This window comes from Canis lupus, chromosome 27 (assembly GCF_011100685.1).
Source record: "Canis lupus familiaris isolate Mischka breed German Shepherd chromosome 27, alternate assembly UU_Cfam_GSD_1.0, whole genome shotgun sequence".
Classification (NCBI taxonomy): domain Eukaryota; kingdom Metazoa; phylum Chordata; class Mammalia; order Carnivora; family Canidae; genus Canis; species Canis lupus.
Genome location: NC_049248.1, coordinates 13,299,416 through 13,320,846, shown reverse-complemented (window position 1 = coordinate 13,320,846; position 21,431 = coordinate 13,299,416). Strand labels below are relative to the sequence as shown.

At 44.9% G+C, this 21,431-nt stretch overlaps 1 protein-coding gene across 1 annotated transcript in view; it reads left to right on the top strand.

Annotated features, from left to right (window-relative positions):
- GRIN2B (glutamate ionotropic receptor NMDA type subunit 2B) overlaps positions 1 to 18,070 on the top strand; it is a 278,452-nt gene extending 260,382 nt beyond the window's left edge. The window contains 4 exon segments of the mRNA NM_001008719.1: positions 8,630 to 8,790; positions 10,627 to 10,814; positions 13,404 to 13,642; positions 16,211 to 18,070. Of these exon segments, the coding sequence (NP_001008719.1) occupies positions 8,630 to 8,790; positions 10,627 to 10,814; positions 13,404 to 13,642; positions 16,211 to 18,070 (2,448 nt within the window).
- The last annotated feature ends 3,361 nt before the right edge of the window (positions 18,071 to 21,431 follow it).

The window sequence follows — 21,431 nt, the reverse complement described above, 5'->3', positions numbered from 1 at the left end:
ATGGGGAAATGGATAAACCAAGCTGATACATCCATAGAATGCAATTCTACTCAGCGATTAAAAGGAATGACCTACAGACACATGCAACCGCATGGACGCATCTCAGAGGCATTATTGCATGTACAAAAACCCATCTCAGAAGATGACATCCTTTATGATTCTATTTGTATGACATTCTGGAAAAGATCAAATTTATAGACAAAGAGAACAGATCAGTGGTGGCCAGAGGTTAAAGGTAGGGGGAAGGAACTGTAAAGGAGTAGCACAAGGGAGTTTTTTTGTGGGGGGGGGGGGGGTGGAATTCTTCTGTGTCCTGATTGTGCTTGTAGTTACAAGACTCTGTACGTGGTTAAAATTCTTGGAACTCATGGGGATTTAGTGTTTCATAGATGTGTAGTTTCAGTCGGGGAAGATAAAAAGCCCTGGAGATGGATGGTGGTGATGGATGCACACAACAGTGTGAATGTGCTTACTGCCACAGTACTGTACACTTAACAAATATTTAAAATGAAAGGTGGCTCAGTTGGTTAGGCCTCTGACTTCTGATTTCGGCTCAAGTCATGATCTCATGGGTCATGAGACAGAGCCCCATGTCAGGCTCCACACTGCGGAGAGTCGGCCTGAGATTCTCTCTCTTCCTCTGCCCCTCCCCCTGCTCATGCATGTCCTCTGTCTCTCTCTAAAATAAATAAATAAAATGAAAAAAAAAGAAAAAAATTAACACTAAATGTTGTGGTTTTTTTTTTTTTTTTTTTTTTTTTGATAGTCACACAGAGAGAGAGAGAGAGGCAGACATAGGCAGAGGGAGAAGTGTGTTATTTATATGTCACCACAGTTTAAAATGAATGAATGAATAGAATAACAAATTTCATAAAAATAGTAAAAGTCAATAATAAAAGAAGTGGTGAAAAAGGGTATGCATGGTAATGATTATGAACATGAGGGTGCTGGGCGGGTCAAAAAGTGGCCTCTTCAGGATTCTCATATTTTGCCACCTCCTCATCATTAGGAGCACAGGCCAAAAGCCGCCCTTGTATCTGAAGCCTGCCCACCTCCCCCCAACCCACCCCAGGGGTGCCTTGGAAGGCTGAGTGGCATTTGAGCATCGATTCTCTTTGTGATTCAAATGTAAAAGCAGGCATAATGGGATGAATATTTATGTGTGGGATAGTTGAGCTTTAAAGACAAAAGCCCCTAGATTCAGTGTCCCATGTGGATGGGCCCTGCAAGCAGGACATACACTATCCATCCCTGCAAGGTCGTGGTGCTGCTTTGTCCTAATCTGCACATGCTGATCAGACTCCACTGAATGAGAAGAGCCATGGTTCAGGACAGCCAACTACCCGGAAAGCATTTTCCCACCACCCTCTTCGTGTTAGTAGAGCAGCTGTCATTCACAAGCTCTAACTCTAATTAACCTTGATGGGCTTCCTCTGGTGGTGGGCACAAAAGCCTGCAGCACACAGTCACCATTCAGGAGAGTTTTTGTTTTCAGAACCTGCTCTTTCTCCTGGAGTCACGGCCTCAAAGACTTCTCTGCAGATAGGCTTCCTCACTCACCGTGGAAACTAAACAGTGTGGGAGGAGGAGTCTGGGAACGGAAGGATTCTTCAGTGTAAACCGATGTTAGCTTCCCCTCTCCATCCTTTCAAGTCCAGCCCCCCCACCCCAACCCAACCCCACCCCCCACCAGCTAAAATCCAGCCTCCTTGGAGAAGCCTTCCAGGCTGCTGGGGGCTGCCTCTCTCTTTCGGAATTCTGGAGGCACTGGCCCATGCCTGTACGGTCTTGTATTTTACCTCCTTGTGCACCTGCCATCTTTCATTTTGTTGGATGATAGGGCCAGAGTCTGATGATGTGTCTGTTCCTCCTTACTCCCCGGGGTGTCCAGACCATCGTGGGAGCTCTGGTCCTGCTCTGCAGCTCTCTCAGCCCTCCCACCTGTTCATGCGGACACCTCTGGGCTCTTTCTAACACAAAAACCCCCCTTGACACGCTGCCTGAGTTCTTCACTTGCTTCTGATAATGATGATGATGACAGTCACAATAATAATGTAATAATAGCTAATATAACGTATTTATCATGTGCCAGGCACTGTGCTAACATTTTGCCCAGATGAACTGGTTAAATACTAAGAAGCCTCATGAGGCCAGCGCTGTTAGTAGCTCCACTGTACAAATGTGGAAACCAGGGCACAGAGAGGTTAAGGGAGGTGCTCCAGGTCACACAGCTCTCTAGCAGCCGAGCAGAGGATTTGAATTCAGACAGTCTGGCTCCAGAGACTCTGCTGTTTCTTATCCCTTACAGCATGAACTCTAGACTTCTTTGGACAGAATTCAAGTCCCTTTGTGAGCCAGGCCCTGTCTCCTTCTTCAGTCACGTCGACCTCCAGTTACCATGACCACATCTGTTAGGCTCTGACAGTGACAAGCTGCTCATGATCTCCAGTCACGCCCAAACTCACCGCCCCATGTTTTTGGCACACTTGTCGCTCTCCAGAAACCCCTTTGCTCCTCTTGTCCAGCTGGAAGACTCTCCCTTCTAGTCTTGACCCCTGCGCTGCAGCTTCTGGAATGTTCTTGAGGACAGTGCCCAGTGCTCTGTGCCCTAACTGCTGTGTAGGCACACTGCTCCATAGCATGCATCACCAGGCCAAGCTTGCCCCCTTGTCTGGCCTTTGCATCTGCTCTTCCCTTGGGCCCGATACACATTCCTCTGGTCTTTGCATGCCTGTTTTCCTTCACATCAAATGCCACCTTCCCAGAGAGGCCTTTGCAGGACATCTGGTGTGAACTTACTCGTCTACCAGTCACTTTTCCCTCTATCTAACAGCTGTTTCTTCATAGCACCTAGTTTTCACTATGTGAAATCCTCTATGTTCTGGTTACCTACTGCTGCACAGCAAACTACCCCAACACTTAGTGGCTTGAAGCAAGAATCCTTTCATGGTAGTTGACTCTTTGTGGGGGTCATATTTTTGGGCAGGTCTTGACTGGGTGATTCTTCTACTTTGTGAGGCATCCACTGGGGTCATGCAGTGCTCATCTGGTAGCTGGGCTGGGCTGAAGCATCCACGATGATTTTCCTCTAGTACCTGGTACCCTGGCTGGAATGGATGGAAGCCTTGGCTAGGCTGGGACTGGCTCCAGCAGGGTGGCCTCGGGGTTCTTGGACTTTCTTAGAGTGGACTGCCTCCCCTGAAGCACAGTTCCACAGGGGCCAGGTGGAAACTGCAAAGCTTCTTATAACTAACCTCAGAAGTCCCAGAATGTTCCTTCTGCACTTTCTGTTGGCCAAGCAAGTCACCAAGGCCAAGCCAGAATCAAGGGGAGGGAACAGAGACCTCACCTCTGATGGGACGAATAACAAAGAATTTGTGGTTGTCTGTTAGTCCACTACATTCAAACAAAGAGGCACTTACTATTTGTCTCCCTCCTTTACAGTGTGAGCTCTCTAATGGCAGGATCTCAATCTTCTTAATACTGTGTCCTCAGCAAAATAGCATGTGCACATGGCAGATGCCAGTAAATTCTTGCTGAAAATCTGTATGAATGAAAGAATAAAGGAATGAATAAAAAAACTGAATGAATGTTTACATCTCTGACTCTCTAATAGTTAAATCTCTTGAAAACAAAGGTTGATTTTTTTCATCTTTGTATCCTTAGTTCTTAATACAGTTCTCTACACTAATAGCACTTGGCAAATATTTACCAGATGAGTTGATGCATTTTAATTATTATGGTTAAGGGAGATAATGTGAGTTATTACCAGCAAATACATAGGTGTTGGACATGAGTAACCACTATGAATGAATTAATAATGCCTTGAATACATGAAAATAAGTTGATATGATTATTCAATAAATAAAACGAAATGGACCAGATCCCCACTTACCCTTACCCCTCCTCTTTGCAACAAGCTGTATGAGAGGCCCCAGGACCCTCCAGTCCCATCATCTTTGGGTAGGGCAGGGACATTTACTCCTGTCCTTCTAGCACCTTTCTTCTGGGATGGCTGCCAGGACTATTTCACTTTGAGGTTATTAGGATGAGGGCTGAATGATGGTCTGAACAGCTAAGAGGGCTGAATTCTGTTTGCCTTCCACTGTCCAGGGGGGTCAAGTGAAATTACAGTTCTCTTAACATTCAGCATTGTTTTGCCCTAGTGCAAGTGTGTGCTTACAATAATTGCTGGAAGCCATGTGTTGATTGCAGAGGGTGAGCGTGAGTCAGCAGTTGATGTGCCAGAAAGGGAAGGATACCCTCACATGTGGCCCCATTTACAGTGTGGGGCTTCACTCCCAATGAGCAGGAATAGGACTAGTCAGCCAGCATGTGAGCGGGCAGTGGGAAGGCTCAGTTCCCAGAGGAAGCCTCAGCTTATCCTCCTCCTTCACCACATGACCTCGAACAACTTACTTGGTCTCTTGAAGGCTTCAGTTCCTCACCTATGAAGTGGGGCCGACCCTTAAGGTTCCTTTCTTACTACGTTTTTATTTCTCCATCTAAATCTGTTTGAATAATCCCAATCTCAACAACCCTGGAAAAAGATTACCAAGTTCAAGGAAGCCCTGTAATGGCCAAAGGTGGCCAATAAGGAATACTGTATAAAATTCTCTACTGTAAAATCAGACAGAGCTTTTTAATCTAATGTTGGTCTCCTTAGTATATTGAGGTTTTTAATTTTTTTTAATTGTTTCTTGGGGTCCTCCCTGTTCTGTGGATTTTAAGACTCCTGGTTCTTGACAGTACAAAATGTTACTCCTTTCCAAAACCCCAGAGAGCATTGATTACCATTCAGGTTAAACAAGTGCCATATAATGCCTCACAGCCTGGGGTAAGTTTTATTATAGTGGAAGTGTCAAGGTATTTGGAAGATTATTCTTTCCTTCTTCCCCATAGGCCTCATTGAACATGTAGTTCTCTGTGGCCATGAATTTTAGTCAAGTTCAAGGTCCAATGACAGTTTAAAAAAAAAAAAAAAAAAAAAAACCTGAGTTTTATTTAAACCTCACAAGCTGGGACAAGAATTTTCAAAGGAAAATCCAAGCTCACTTCTGCTTCTGCTTTGGCTAATTCTGGGGCAGTGCACTCACATTCTTGGTCCCCAGAACTGGCCTAGTTTAAGGAACAAATTAGAGAACAAGAGTTTTCCATCTTAGGAAACATTGGCTAACATGAGACAATTTTAGATATTAAAGTTTCATCCTCATAGAAGCCGTTAATAATTTTTAGAATCCACCATGTGCCAGATAATTGTGTTGCGTGGTTTCCTATGCATTATCTTATTATTAATTAAAAATAATACTTCCAGAGAAATGGGACTCTGTGAATTTAAGTCACTTGCCCGTGTTCACGCAGTTGGTCAGAGAAAGAACTAGAAGCCAGTTGCAAATCATCTGCCTCCAAGACTACTGCTTTCCAAGGACTATGCGCTTTCCCATTCTTTCAGTGCTGGCTGATTTCTTTGATTGTTTCCTTATGGAGGCTGCTTCACTAAGAGCCTTGCTCTGTTATCATTTATTTCCTTTAGATTTATAATAGCTTTAATCTATTTTTAAATATTTTCTCTACATTGGTGACTTATCTCTTCGTGCTCTTAACTGTGTCTTTCAAAGAGTTCTTCATTGTGATGAAATCTAATTTTTGGTGGACTATGCTTTTGGTGTCATATGTAGAAATCTTAACTCAGGGTTACAAAGACTTTTTCCTGTATTTTCTCCTAGAAATATTATACTTCATATTTAGGTGTACGATTCACTTTGTGTTAATTTCCCTATATCTCACAAGGTGTGAAATGAAGTCCCCCGCCCCTTTTTTTTTGTATTTGGACATCTAATTGTTCCACTACCATTTGTTGAAGACACGCCTATCTCCACTTTATCTGCCTTTGCACTATATGTGTGTTGGTCTATGGATGGGCACTCTCTTCTGATGATCACTTATTCTCTCTATGCTAATATCACACTGTCACCATCACTATCACTTTATGACAAGTCTTACAGTCAGATCTTGTAAGTACTTCAACTTTTTTCTTTTTTGCAAAGTCATCTTGGCTATTTTAGGTCCTTTATCATTTCTTTAGTTTTTATTTATTCAAGGACATAGTTATAAAACAGCATTGAAAATCTGAAGATAATTTAAAATTTAAAATTATGAAAGAGTAGTACAGAAACTTTCCATAATCTAGCTTCATCAGGATGTGAGGCACTCAGGGCATCAGATTTCATTTGGTTGACCAAAATTATTGTGTGTGCTTTATGTGGATTACCAATTTAAAAAAAAAAAACTAGATATATAATAATTTATACTGGAACTGAACTGGACATGATTTCAACTTTCACTGATGTTTCAGAAAAATACTTTGGGCCCTAGAATATTTTGGTCATTGTAAGCATCAGCTGTCATTATCCTAGCAAAGTGGGGAATTACCGATTAAAGGGAGTTCATTTGTTTGTATTGCTACCTACAAGAGTACCCCACTCTGCTTTTGATTTGGGGGATACCTTTTTTTTCAAACAAGTGAAGTGTTATAATTGACAGTGGTATGCATAGCATTCTGTCTCTTCCAATAAAGCTTATCCCTGTTTACTTAACCATACAATCTGCTAGGGACAGTGAGGAGTGCTATTAATTAAGCCAATTGATTCCAGATAATGTTAGCCATTACTACCACTGTGTGACATTGAGCAAATTACTTGGCCTCTTTGCCTCGGTCTTCATCTGTGAAATGAGAGGCTTGGACTACTTAACCTTGAGTGGCTTATACAACTCTAAAATTCTTTGACTTTTTTATTCACTTAAAAATCACAACCCTTTCAAAACCAATTAAACAAAAACTCTTAATGGCAAAAAGCACTGTGGTAAGTCAGGCTGGGAGCCTTTTGAAACAGGAAGTAGTGGTCTTTTGATGCATCGCAGATTGCCTAACACCACGGTATGACTCTGCTTATAACTATGGCCAACTCTGAGCACCAAAGATAGCATTATGGCTCTTGGTGCTATGATATGATATTTTGTGGCTTGTGAAATCCCAATATTCTGAGAAGCTCTTGAGCTTTTCAGGTCAGGGCAAAGGGAAAGGAGAATGTCTCTAAATCTACACAAGTCCAGAGGTTCCAAGTACTCCTGAGTTGGCCAGTTAGATTTTCTAATATATCTCCAAAGTAAATGGTTTAGTATTGAAACAAAAAGTACTTTAAAAATATATATTATCTTTCCTATGCTAAGGCAGAGAAGAGCTACTCTGGTCATTTATATCTGATTACTGCTGTACTAACAGAATGGGAAGATTGGAAAGTATGACGTTTACTGGGGAATGCAGAATATAGACATGAGTTAAAAATAGTATAAAGAATCTTTATTGAGGACTTACTGTGTGCAAGGTGCTATGCCAGACACTTCTTATACATTATATCCTTTAATCCACACAACTGTCTTAAAAAATAGACATTATTGTCTCCCTTTACTAATGAGGAAATGATGCACAGAGAGTTCATGCTACTTGCCCAAGATCACACAGTAGTAAGTGGCTGAGCTGATCTTCAACCTATATCTTTCTCAATCTAGAGCTTAAAGTCTTAATGACTATATCAGAGACTAGCTCTCAGAACTTAGCCAGCTCATTTAGTGTGTAATTGCATTGTAGTATGATAGAAACTAAGAAAATCAAGTATTTTGGGGTAGACTTGATGGAGGAAAGAACTCACAGAAGGTGTCCTGAAGAAATTGCTTCGAGTTACATTTTGAGATGAAGGACATGAACTGACCTCAAGAGAAAAGTGAGTTCATGCTAAGGGGACAGACTATATGTGGCCATGAAGATACAAATGAATAAATTATTTGTTCAGGAAGCAATGTACAGACTTATTCATTGCAGGGCAATACCAGAAATTAAGCTGATGTCATAGGGTGAAAAATCCAAGAAATTTCACTTTGTTATGCTGAGCACTGGAGATCCACTCTCAGTTCTTAAGCAAGGAAAGGAACATAATTAAAACGTATTTAGTTTTACAATTTATTCTACAACTCATGTAGAATAAATACGGGCTTTTAATGCATCAAGGAAGGTCAAGAAAAGATTTCTTAGCAAAACATATTTGATACCCATCAAATTATTTTCAGGAGTACATTGTAGCTCATCCCACTAAAGTCCTGTAGCCTCAGATGGTGCAATGACAATGTATTTAGTCCCTTTAATTAAGAGACCTGGAAACATATTTTACACAATTTTCGGGTATAAAGGTGACTAAGCCACTGCAGTTAAGCTAACAGCACACTCCCATCATCACTGGTATTGTGTAGTATGCATAAATGGAACACGCAAAAGTTATAGATTAAATCCAGGATTGGGAAAATAGAAAGCTCTCAACAATATGTATTAAATTCAGTTGAAGTCTTCTTTCAGTTAGCAACTGCTGTTCCTGAGTGAGGGCTAATGTATTTGGTGAATTATAGTTGGGTCCCTTCCATTAAAAATCCACAATTGCTAACTTAATATCTCTTCACATTTTCTGAAGCATTTTCTTTCTTTCTCTTTCTTTTTCTTTCTCTCTCTCTCTCTCTTTCTCTCTCTCTCTCTCTCGCTCTCGCTCTCTCGCTCTCTCTCACTCTCTTTCTCTCTCTCCAGTTCCAGAGACCTAATGACTTCTCACCCCCTTTTCGCTTTGGGACTGTGCCCAATGGCAGCACAGAGAGGAATATTCGCAATAACTACGCAGAAATGCATGCCTACATGGGAAAGTTCAACCAGAGGGGTGTAGATGATGCATTGCTCTCCCTGAAAACAGGGTAAGAACTGCTTCCAAGCTCAGAATCTTTGATATGTTTCTCACATTTATTAACTGTGCACTGAATCAGATATATCATGCTTGGGTGCCAGACAAAGTTAAAGCAAAGAAGACTGCATTTGCTTTCTATGGATTTTCAAGTTAAATTTGATAATATAATCCAGGCCAGTGCACAAAGATTCCTATGATATTATATACTTCTATGTATTTTTTTTTTACAAATTATATTCTACTTGCATTAATGTAACCATGAAACAAGAATGAAATAGCCATAAAAGTTGAAGGGAAGAGTCAAGGCTAAGGTTCATGTATTATGCATGAAATGAAGACTGGTTGACCAGAAGGTGAAAATGATGATTCTGTGTCTTGTGGACAAGGGAGAAATGAAAGAAGAAAAGAGTGAAGATTTTTAGACAGCAAACAGTGAGAATGTGTTGACTGATCTCCAATTCCAGCTTTTATTGGTGTCCTTTGATCCAGCTTTATACTCTATAAAATATTTGTTTTTAAAAGGAGCTCACGAACTGCAAATACGTTGGCTTGCATAATCCCAGCCACATTGGTCCCTTTATTCATTTGGCTTTTAGAAGCCACAGCTGTGGAATAAGACAGACAATTGAGCATGATAGATGTTGGGACTTTGGGGTGAAGGAGTCTTATAGCTGATTTTCTGTGTTGTATGACAACTAGCAGCACTTGGACCTTCCAGTGGCTCCAGTTCTGGAAGAGCCACCCAGATGCATGTTTACTTAAATACTGTAGACTGTCTCTTATCACCATAAAGTCACAGCAGATTTCAGGAGATGGGATTTGGGTATAGGATTCCCTTGGTAGGTAGTCTGGCCCCTGGTACAACCACAGTTGTTGATCATATCAGAGCTTTGGGGTTTTTGCTGTGCCACTTTTCTGTAGGGTACTCATGGGCCTTTTGGAAAATGTTCTGTATCTTACCATACCAGAAAGAGCTTTTTTTTTTTTTTCTTAAAGAGGGCTAAAACTAATTTCCCTTGCAAAAGTGAAGGGTATGATGCATGCTTTTCTTTCTTGCAGACTTCTCTGTATTACCTACCTATATGGCTATATCTGAATTTCTTTCTCTACTTTTGATGTGTTTAAATGTCGGTTTGAAATATTGGTCTATGCCTTCCTGCCCTTACCTAGACCTACTCCCTTCCCTATATATTCATTCCTTAGAAAGCACAAAATATAAAATGAGATTCTTATATGTTTAGGAACTTGAGAGATCTGAATTCTTCTACATGTTGGGTTCTCCTGTAGTTATGCACATTTGCTGTTAACACGAGCCTGTGCTGCTACCACCCAACTACTCATTTCTTTCCTTGTGCTGCAAAACAGAATATTGAAACCTTTCTGACCACAAAAATAGCAACGCACATCTATTGAAACACATACACCTACACCTAGCCCCACTCTGGACTGTAATGAACTGAGAAATGAAAAATGTTATATAAATCTAACCCATGCTATTTGTTGTTATCATTGTGATGGTTACTTTTCATTATTTCTGTTATTATTTTTATTGATTCCTTTTTACTCCTTCTCCTTTCAGACACAGCTTATGAGTTGGCTTCGGGCCTGACTTACATTCTCATCATTCCCTGTGGGAGGGAAAGAACTCCTCCTTTCAACCTTAAATCACATAAAGAACAGCCTAGGATTTAGGCTTTAGATTCTGGCTGAGTTCCAACTCAAGCCTTACTTTGAACCAGTTTTCCCCATAGTTTGCTGGAACCCTACTGCTTCATATTAATGGCCCCCATAGGTAGTTTTGTACTAAAATTCCTCCACTGGATTGTTTGCTTCTTTTTTTGCACAGGAAACTGGATGCCTTCATCTATGATGCAGCAGTGCTGAACTACATGGCGGGCAGAGATGAAGGCTGCAAGCTGGTGACCATTGGCAGTGGGAAAGTCTTTGCTTCCACTGGTTATGGCATTGCCATCCAAAAAGATTCTGGGTGGAAGCGCCAGGTGGACCTTGCTATCCTCCAGCTATTCGGAGATGGTGAGTCACAGAAGGGGAAAGTGCTTGTTTGGGCTCTTCTGATGGTCAGTGCAAAACACCAGCCTTTCTTCTCCACTCCTGTAAGCCCTGCATTTCCAGAACAGTATTTCGCAGTATCCTGTGAAACTTGGGGTATAGGTATTTGTGTCCTAGGGCTGCCATAATAAAGTGCCACAGCTGAGTGACTAAGATGATAAAAATTTGTCTCACCATTCTAGAGGCCAGAAGTCCAAGATCAAAGTGTCAGCATTGGTTCCTTCTGAGGACCTCGAGGGATAGTCTGTTCCATGCCTCTTCCCCTAGCCCATGGTGGGCTTGCTGACAACTCTTTAGCATTCTTTCACTTGTTGACACATCACCCCATGTCTGCCTTTATGTTCACATGGCATTTTCCCTCTGTGCCTGTATTCTCTCTATATATGTGTTTGTCTGATTTCCCCATTTTTAAGGATGCCAGTTACATTGGGTTAGAGTGCCCACCCTACTCTAGGATGACCTCATCTTAACTAATTCCATCTGCAGTGACCTCATTTCCAAATAAAGTCACATTTCAAGGTACTGGGGATTAGGACTTCCAACAGAGGAATTTGGCAGGGGAAGGGGGTGTTGGGGGGAAACACAATTCAAGCCATAACTGGGTGCAATTTGGGAGAGAGGATTAAAGTAGTTGATCAAGGAGGTATGTCTCAGGATTGCAGGTTATGATCAAAGCTTCAAGGATAAAGTATGAGAAGCTAGAATTAGATGTTCCAAGCAATCTTTTTGCGTGTGGCCAGAGCAGTGGATAGGACTTCCAAAAGGTCTCAGCTTTTTTTCTATGTCCAGACAAAGAGGCATATACTTGTGGCCATCTATTCATTCTACTCTCCCTCCCATTTTCCTCTTTCAGCTGGATGAGGTAGGAATCAGGCACAGGATCCCCTGAGGCAGACACTCATAAGGCACTCCCCAGTGTCATTCTGGCAGGAGACCGAGCAGCCAGTTTGCTTGAGAAAAAAAAAAATCTCATCTCCAATTTCATTATACTGTGTCTTCTGCATCCCTCTTCACTTGTTGTCTAAAGTACCTACCCTTCCTGTTAGCCTCACAGAAGCTAATCCAGTTATGGATGAGCAGCCTGACTCTGCGTGGCCCCACAGGCCATCAGCCAGGCCGTTCTCTAAATCATGTCTACAGAACCTTTTCTGATAAGGATGAGATAAGAGGCATCAGAACACAGCTGGATTTTCAGACTCTAGGTGAGGTCAGCTGTTCTATTAGTTAGGAAAGTCATAGTTTGATCAAAGAAATGAGTAAAAAGTTCTTTGGTTACTGTTGGAAAGACTAGGGGGTTCTAGCTGGAATGCTAACAAGCTGTGTGGGTATGAGGGCTTCTGTAATTCTCATGTTGCTATCACTCAAAGGCAATAACAGAGCCTCTTCTATGAGGAAGGACAGCAGAGGAGACGATTGGCAGAGGCTTCCCAAAACTCTAGTCAGTTTACACAAAGTTCAACTTCTTAACCAAACTGGAATCATTAGAGCAGGCAGTTTTTTTCATGAGATCTTCAGATTTTTTTTTTTTTTTTGCCTCAAATTAGATGCATTCTAGGGCACATAGATTCCTTCATTTTCCTTTGTCTAAGGTTTCTGCCTTTCTAATTCCTAGTATCCAATGAAGTGAATAAAGATTATTGACCCTGACATGAATCGAATTAATCAAAGCTTCTCTAAGCGGTGTTACAAGGAGGCAGGTCTGAATTTGGTGGTCTCCTTTGATTCAAGCTCGCTCCCCTTTACTCTTAATATTTCTATTTCCCTCTGCAACAAGAGATCAATCAGTAAGTATGAGGGTCAGTGGAGAATCAATCCATCTCTCTGCGAATCTCTCTATCCCTCCTTGAGCAGCCCAACCTGATTTGCATATTTGTGAGAGCAATTTTCTGAATCTCAGTTTGATTAATGTCATTTCTTACTATTTACCGAAGAAAACACAAAGCTTACTTTGTCTGGTTCTCAAGCCCTCAGCAATATTGCTGCAACTTTTTTTGTTCAGCTTCCTTTGCCTCCTTTCACTCTTTTGGAGCTGTTCTGCATGTCTTTCCCAAACAAGCCTTGTGTTGGCCCACCTTCCTCCCATTGATCATGCCATTTCTGCTGCCTGCAGTGCCTTTTCATGCAAGGAGAAATTAAAATTCACCTGTTTGCCATGCTCACCTACCAGTCCTACCTTCCTCATGAAAACCCACTGGCCACCCACTCACAAAATTACTCTCCTGAATTTGAACTCCAGTTACCTGCATATTGCTAGTCCTATTGATTATTTATATATCCATTTGCACTGGATAGATAATGGAGAGCAGAGATAATGCCTCATATCCTTGTGTCACTGCAGTACCTACATTAAGCTGTCAACTGAATGCTGGTTGAATACATTGATGAGTTAATATATAGTGGTATTAATAAAATTACTATGAACTTTATTAATTTTCTTTCTGTCTCTCTCTTTTTTTTCTCTTTTCTCTCATGTTTTTCTCTCTCTTCCCTAATACCCCACCTGTTCCCCTTCTGTCTTTTCTTTATCTGTTCCCCTTTCTGCCATGTCTCCAGGGGAGATGGAGGAGCTAGAAGCTCTTTGGCTCACTGGCATTTGCCACAATGAAAAGAATGAGGTCATGAGCAGCCAGCTGGACATTGACAACATGGCAGGAGTCTTCTACATGTTGGGGGCAGCCATGGCTCTCAGTCTCATCACCTTCATCTGTGAACACCTTTTCTATTGGCAGTTCCGGCACTGCTTTATGGGTGTCTGTTCCGGCAAGCCTGGCATGGTCTTCTCCATCAGCAGAGTAAGTGGTTTGACTGAGGTGCCGGGAGCTTGTGAAGGACAGCTTAGTCTAGCACTCTGCAAAACAGAGAGACCCAGAAGAGCACTGACCCCAGCCTCGTAGGGGCTTTTAGCTAGGCTAAAGCGAGACACTAAATCCTATACGTTTCCCCTAAGGGGTCGGGCGATATAATTTCAGGTAGCTCAAAAAAATGGGTGATACAGTTTCTCCTTCAAGAAACAGCTTTGTGTATGGGATTTGGGCATTTGGTTCTCAATAAGAACTAGTAGATCTATCAAAATGAAAAATTTGGCCTTCTACCAAATGCCTTCCATCACCATTAGTTAGTTCTGTTTGGACCGTATTAATCATTTAATCTTTTTTTTTAAAATCACGTTTCTATTCAAATAGTGAAATGTAATGTATCTCTCTTACTCTGACATACAAAGATATATCACTGGTAGTTCCACTCTTCCACTCTGTTTTAACCATGTGTGAGCAATGGGAAGTTAAAGAGCTTTATAGAACCTTCAGAAGTAAGTACTGACCCACAATACATTTATATTCTAGAAACTTCCTTAACTGGAACAAAAGCACTACTCTTAAGTTGTTCTTTATTTAGATCTCTTCCACTTTTCTGGTCCAAAGTGAGGATTTGGGACTCAGTTTTAAATATGAATAGAGGATCACAGGGAAGGGCGGGGGAAGCAGGCTTCTTTTAATTTTGTCAATAAGATTATGGGATTCATTCATGAGAGGAGACCTCAGATGTCCTTTTAGAATAGAGGTCCAGATTTCAGATATAACTAACTCTGGCTCTAATGGAGTTATGTAAGAAAATGGATTTCTCATTAAGTCGTTCTGTCTTTTCATCATTTTCCTATAGTATTTTAGTGATAGAAAACAGTTTCCTCTCTAGCTGTGAGCTGATTCAAGCCATTCAGTAACCTGTAAGCAGGAGGAAGGAATGTGGGGTCCCCTGAGCCACACTGTTCCACTGCGTGGTCCTTTCTAAGTTCCCAGATAGGGTAATGGCAGAAGCAGTGGGAGCTGGTGGCCTGTAATAGAAATGCCATTCATAGGCCTGCGGTATAATCAAGGCCTCTGCAGAGGAAGAACACTCGGCACTTTCCCTTGGCCACAATCAAGCAGTGTTAGAAAGCAAGGAGGGTAACTTTACCTTGAAGATCTCGAGTCTCGATACTGCGCTCTGGGACAGTGAGGCTCACCTCATCTAAACCTCTCTTCGTTCTCACTTAGCAGCAGTTCTCCATTCTAATCTTCTCCGTTCTCGTCCCCATCTGTTGGGGCAACTTCCCTACCCAAATCAATCCCCTTTGTTTCAAAGACCCCATTCAAATGACCTCCCCTTCACCTAGTTCCCTCTCCGGGGAGAAAAGTTCCAAACGTGTCCACTTTTCAAGGCAGGGAGCAAGACATTAGCAGGTTGTCTTGACTTGGGACTTGACCCCGACTCATTACCTCTCCTTGGATGGTGTTCTTTAAGGCCTGGTACAAGGAGTTGTATCCAGGGAGTTCTCAATCAATACTAATTTGTCACGATATTAATTATGCATGATAAGATTAAGTGAGTGAGAAAGTATAAGAAGGAAACCAGGAGCTAAAGAGAATAAATGAGAGGCTCAACAGGGGAATTATTTATTTCTATTTAGTACTTGCTATCTGTCCCAATTCCACCCTCCCACGGTGCAGGGCACAGCAGGAGAAAAATTCTTCTTTGACCCCAGGGCTCCCTGACTCTCTCTGTGAATTTGGTTCACACTTGGCTCAAGAAGAGAACTGGGTCACCTGGGTGGCTCAGCGGTTGAGCGTCTGCCTTTGGCTCACTCAGGTCATGATCCTGGGGTCCTGGGATTGAGTCCTGCATCGGGTTCCCTACAGGGAGCCTGCTTCTTCCTCTGCCTTGTCTCTGCTTCTCTCTGTGTGTCTCTCATGAATAAATAAATAAAAACTTAGCGAGAGAGAGAGAGAGAGAGAGAGAGAGAGAACTGCTCAGCTGCTATTTGGTGCCCAGAATCCTCAGAGCCACTCAAAATTTGTCAGAGCTGGAAGAACGGCTGTGGTGCGCTCCGAGCTCCCCTGTGCTGTACTGCCAGGCAGCGGGGGCCAGCCAGGGCAGAAGGCCCCAACATCCATGGAGCATGGCTCCTGGCAGCTGACGATAAGTCTTGCCATCAGTTGATATCACAATCTCATTTTTAAGATCTGGAAACCCAGGCAGAGGAAGGAAAATCAGTGCAAGTCAATGGTGGAATGGAGGTGTAGAATGTCACGTCACGTCTTAAAATTCTAGTCTGTTTAGTCAAAGTCACTGGGAGTGCCGTGTCCCCTCGAGGAGAGCCAAGCCACTGAGCTTAGCTCGTGATATGAAAACTTGCTAAATTCAAGGTGATCAATCAGGCAAGCTTCCAGCCACATCATCCTATGAATATACTAAGACTTTTTCATGTTTTCCTTGACTTTTCTTAACCAGTTAGATAGTTGGTAGTGGTGGAGGGGCAGGCATCCTCTGTGGTCACTTCCAGCCTCGCTGGGGACCTGACCCATCTCGTCCTCTTCCTGCTGCAGGGTATCTACAGTTGCATCCATGGAGTGGCTATCGAGGAGCGCCAGTCCGTGATGAATTCCCCCACCGCGACCATGAACAACACACACTCCAACATCCTGCGCCTGCTCCGCACGGCCAAGAACATGGCCAACCTGTCTGGTGTGAACGGCTCCCCCCAGAGTGCCCTGGACTTCATCCGACGTGAGTCGTCCGTCTATGACATCTCCGAGCACCGCCGCAGCTTCACGCATTCCGACTGCAAATCCTACAACAACCCGCCGTGCGAGGAGAACCTCTTCAGCGACTACATCAGTGAGGTGGAGAGGACTTTTGGTAACCTGCAGCTGAAGGACAGCAACGTGTACCAAGATCACTATCACCACCACCACCGGCCCCACAGCATCGGCAGCGCCAGCTCCATCGACGGGCTCTACGACTGTGACAACCCGCCTTTCACCACCCAGCCGAGGTCCATCAGCAAGAAGCCCCTGGACCTCGGCCTCCCCTCCTCCAAACACAGCCAGCTCAGTGACCTGTACGGCAAATTCTCCTTCAAGAGCGACCGCTACAGTGGCCACGATGACTTGATCCGCTCGGACGTGTCTGACATCTCCACGCACACGGTCACCTACGGAAACATAGAGGGCAACGCCGCCAAGAGGCGCAAGCAGCAATACAAGGACAGCCTGAAGAAGCGGCCAGCCTCGGCCAAGTCCCGGCGGGAGTTCGACGAGATCGAGCTGGCCTACCGCCGCCGGCCGCCCCGCTCCCCTGACCACAAGCGCTACTTCAGGGACAAGGAGGGGCTCCGGGACTTCTACCTGGACCAGTTCCGCACCAAGGAGAACTCCCCGCACTGGGAGCACGTGGACCTGACGGACATCTACAAGGAGCAGAGCGATGACTTTAAGCGCGACTCGGTGAGCGGAGGAGGGCCCTGTACCAACAGGTCTCACCTCAAACACGGGGCGGGCGACAAGCACGGCGTGGTCAGCGGGGTCCCGGCCCCTTGGGAGAAGAACCTGAGCAACGTGGATTGGGAGGACCGCTCCGGGGGCAACTTTTGCCGCAGCTGCCCCTCAAAGCTGCACAACTACTCGACGGCGGTGACCGGGCAGAACTCGGGCCGGCAGGCGTGCATCCGGTGCGAGGCCTGCAAGAAGGCAGGGAACCTGTACGACATCAGCGAGGACAACTCCCTGCAGGAGCTGGACCAGCCGGCTGCCCCTGTGGCGGTGCCGTCAAACGCGCCCAGCACCAAGTACCCCCAGAGCCCGACCAACTCCAAGGCCCAGAAGAAGACCCGGAACAAGCTGCGCCGGCAGCACTCCTACGACACCTTCGTGGACCTGCAGAAGGAAGAAGCCGCCTTGGCCCCGCGCAGCGTGAGCCTGAAAGACAAGGGCCGGTTCCTGGACGGGAGTCCCTACGCCCACATGTTTGAGACGCCAGCTGGCGAGAGCACCTTTGCCAACCACGAGTCCTCAGTGGCCGCCGCCGGACACCGCCACCACAACAACCCCGGCGGCGGCGGCTACATGCTCAGCAAGTCGCTCTACCCCGACCGGGTCACGCAAAACCCTTTCATCCCCACTTTTGGGGACGACCAGTGCTTGCTCCATGGCAGCAAATCCTACTTCTTCAGGCAGCCCACGGTGGCGGGGGCGCCGAAAGCCAGGCCAGACTTCCGCGCCCTTGTCACCAACAAGCCGGTGGTCTCGGCCCTGCACGGGGCCGTGCCAGGCCGTTTCCAGAAAGACATCTGTATAGGGAACCAGTCCAACCCCTGTGTGCCTAACAACAAAAACCCCAGGGCTTTCAATGGCTCCAGCAATGGGCATGTTTATGAGAAACTTTCTAGTATTGAGTCTGATGTCTGAGTGAGGGAAGAGAGAGGTTTTAAGGTGGGTATGGGAGGGTGGGGCTGTGGGCGTGTGGTGCGCATGTCACGGAGGGTGACGGGGGTGAACTTGGTTCCCATTTGCTCCTTTCTTGTTTTAGTTTATTTATGGAATCCTGGAGTTCTGATTCCTCCTGAGGGCAGCCCTGGTGACCAGTACCATCTCTCCTCCCTTTCTGGGTCTTTCTTCCCTCCCCACCTGTCAGCCTTCCTTCCCTGGGAAAGAATGCAGTGGGTGCTCAGCCCCCAGGGGCAGAGTGGAGGAAGGAAGTGGCTGCGTGTGTGAGCTTCCTCCCAGCATGGAAGGGCTATTAGCCACCCACTTGGAGTGAAGCAGGGAGAAGCAAAAGGAGGCCACGTGAGCCCATGATAGCTCTTCCGAAACGGAACTTTAGGTTTAGGTGAGAAAGCAGAAGCGTCCAAACACGACCATTTAGTGTACTGCCTGTGAACGAAAAGAGGCTTTTGCTAAATTCTTGTCACTCAGGTGGTGTCTGTTTAGGGATTGTGTGTGGTGCAGAGGGCAGGAGGCCCTGTGTGTTTATATATAAGCCAAAAAAAAAAAATGTTTGTTTTGATGCCATGAGGCTCATTAGTGGTGAACTGGAACAAAGGGTCATTAGTGGATGACGGAAAGCACCCCAGAGATGTGTCCCATGGTGCATTCGAGGCAAGAGAGGACAGACTGCCTGTGCGTGTGTGTCCATGCACACTTGTGCAGATGTGTAGTCTACACAGGCATGCAGTCAGGGGCCTCTGCCTGTAGAGTAGGCAACCTTGACTCATAATGGCGTTTCTTTCAACGTCCCTAAACAATGGACTTGTGTTGGCTTATATACAAACAGACATGGTCATATGTCACCTGAATGTTGGCTGTCTCTCTCCTTCACCCTTCCCGAATTGAGGAGAATGGAAGTTCTTGGCAGAGAAGATTATGTGGTCTAGACAAAAAGGTGATGAACAATCCTACAAGAGCAAGGTACAAAAGTAACTCCTCCGTGGTTCAGCAGGTTTTGACCAAGAACTTTCCAGGCAGGCTAAAGGGAAATAGAAGCAGCCATCATTCTTTTGCCCACAGTCAAGAGCAAAAGATCCTCTAAAGCTTTATTGAGCTTTTTGCCCATTCAGCTGGCCAAGGTCAGGGGAGGAGCTAAGCAAGGCTTGGGGAATAGGGGAGTTGTTAATGGTAGGGTAAGTGAGAGAGGGGGATGTTTTCAATGCTTTGATCCCTTCTTACTTAACCTGGAGCTGGAAGAGCTTGTTCTCACCAGAATTGATCACCACCAATGTGGAACAGATGGTTAAGGGGAGTGAGCTTGCTCCATGAGTACAGCTCAAGAGATGTGGAGGGAAGCGAGGAGATTTGGAAGTGGAGAGGGTAGGAGAGGAGAGACTCCCTCACCACCCCCACTGGGTCTGGCTCCCTGAGAATGTGACATTGAGCCCAATGTGAACATTCTCAGTAGAAGCCCTTCCCCCTCCCTACCACACCTTCTTTCCCTCCCGGCTGTACCATTCCAGAATAAACATATATATATATAAATATGTATGTTTATTTATACACACACACACACACACACACACACACAACTCCAGGGATGAGGGTACTGGCAGATGCGATGCCCCCTTCACTAAGTTGGAATCTTGAGAAGGCCGATGGATATTTGTCACTGCCAGTCCTGAAACTTGGGGAGGGGGTGTTCTGTGGGTCTGCTCCGCTGTTCTGCCTTCCTCCCCTGACACAGGGTGGCAGCCAAAGAGCCCCGGGTCTGCCTGGAAGCTTGACTGCAGGATCTCCATGTTGCACACAGGACACATAAACCAGAAAGGTGCTCATCCTCCTCTGGAAGGAAGCTGCCATGTCTCTTCAAGTCACACCCTCCAGGGCTGCTCTTTGCCTTCCTGTCTGCCCTGACTCACCACCCTCCCCTCATTCCCCGCCCTTGACTGCGGTCCCCTGTCCTCCTCCTTGATTTTTTTTACCTCAGTATCTTTCATTTTAAAGCCAACTGAAGGCCTTGTAAAGCTATGTTTCCTTTCTTAAACGAACCTGGGGGCAAGGGGCTGAACCTCTCACAGATTTGGAGAGAGGAGCACAGGAGTGCTTTACCTTAGATTCGAGGAAAGACTTTGAGAGGACAGAGGGCGTGAGGCGTCTCCAGGAGGAAGAAGGAGAAGGGCCATATAAACATTGCTTCACCCTGACTCTGTCCAAGGTCAGGGGCTCCTCCCCTCACTCTTCCTCTTACCTCACCCCTTTCAAATAAAACAACAACAACAACAACAACAAAAAACGACAAAAAAAAAAAAAAAAAAAAAAAACCAAACCAACTAACCTAGCGAACAGCAATCTAGAACAAAGGGGGCTCTGTTGGTCTCCACTGGTGACAGAAATCAAGATGGTGTTTATTTCATATGTAAATATTTTGTTTTCTAATTAATTTTGTATAGATAAAGTGTTCTCTTGTGAGTATTCAGGGTGTTGGGCTGGAGGGAGTGGGGTGGGGATGGGAATGAGAGGGAAGTGTTTTGTTATGGGTTTTCATTTTCCATCCGGGCGGGGCGGGGGGGAGTTGTTTTTGTATGGCTTCTGCTTCAGGGTGTCTGGGGAAAAGTGTATGTGAATGGAGGCCACTGTGGTTAAAAAAAAAAAAAAAAAAAAGCCAGGGAAGAGTAATTTGTGTCCACACCTCCCCACCTCACCAGGAATCCTCTTGGTCTGTGAGAAGTGCTCGTGCCCAACCACCCTGGCTTGGCACTGGGTCCCAGTTTGGCGCTAAGCAAAACCCAGGTCCCACAGATCACCAGCATTCCATGCAGAGTCCAGCTGGTGGCACCACGTTTTCCCTGTCAGCACCTTGGGTAGGAAAGATTCCCCAAAAGGGCTTAAAGCAGAATTGAGGTCAAATTAACCCTCAGTCTGAATGGGGCTGAGAGGTTTCAGGAAGCTCAGTCCCGAGAAATCTCCCAGCAGCCTCCTTGTGATGTTTAGCAGCCCTCTCAAACTGACTCTTTTCTTGCTAGTACCTGAGTACTGGCCCCCTCCTTTCTCTCCCCACCCTCCACTCCTGAGATATCAGCACTGCAAGCACACCCAGAAAAGTCCCAGTAAGTCTACTCTTTGAAGCATGTAATATCTGGTTACAGGGAGGTAGCGCTGGATACGTGTCTTACAAATATGCATGCTTTTCTAGAAAAGATTACTAGATCTGCTCAAAACTCAGTGGCCAGACGATTCTCTTAAAAAACGTGCAGAAGTTGGTCTTAGAGGTAGAAGGGTGGGTATGTGAGGGACGGTGCCAATAGTGACTTTTATTTTTGCCCTGTCCTCATTTCTGCCC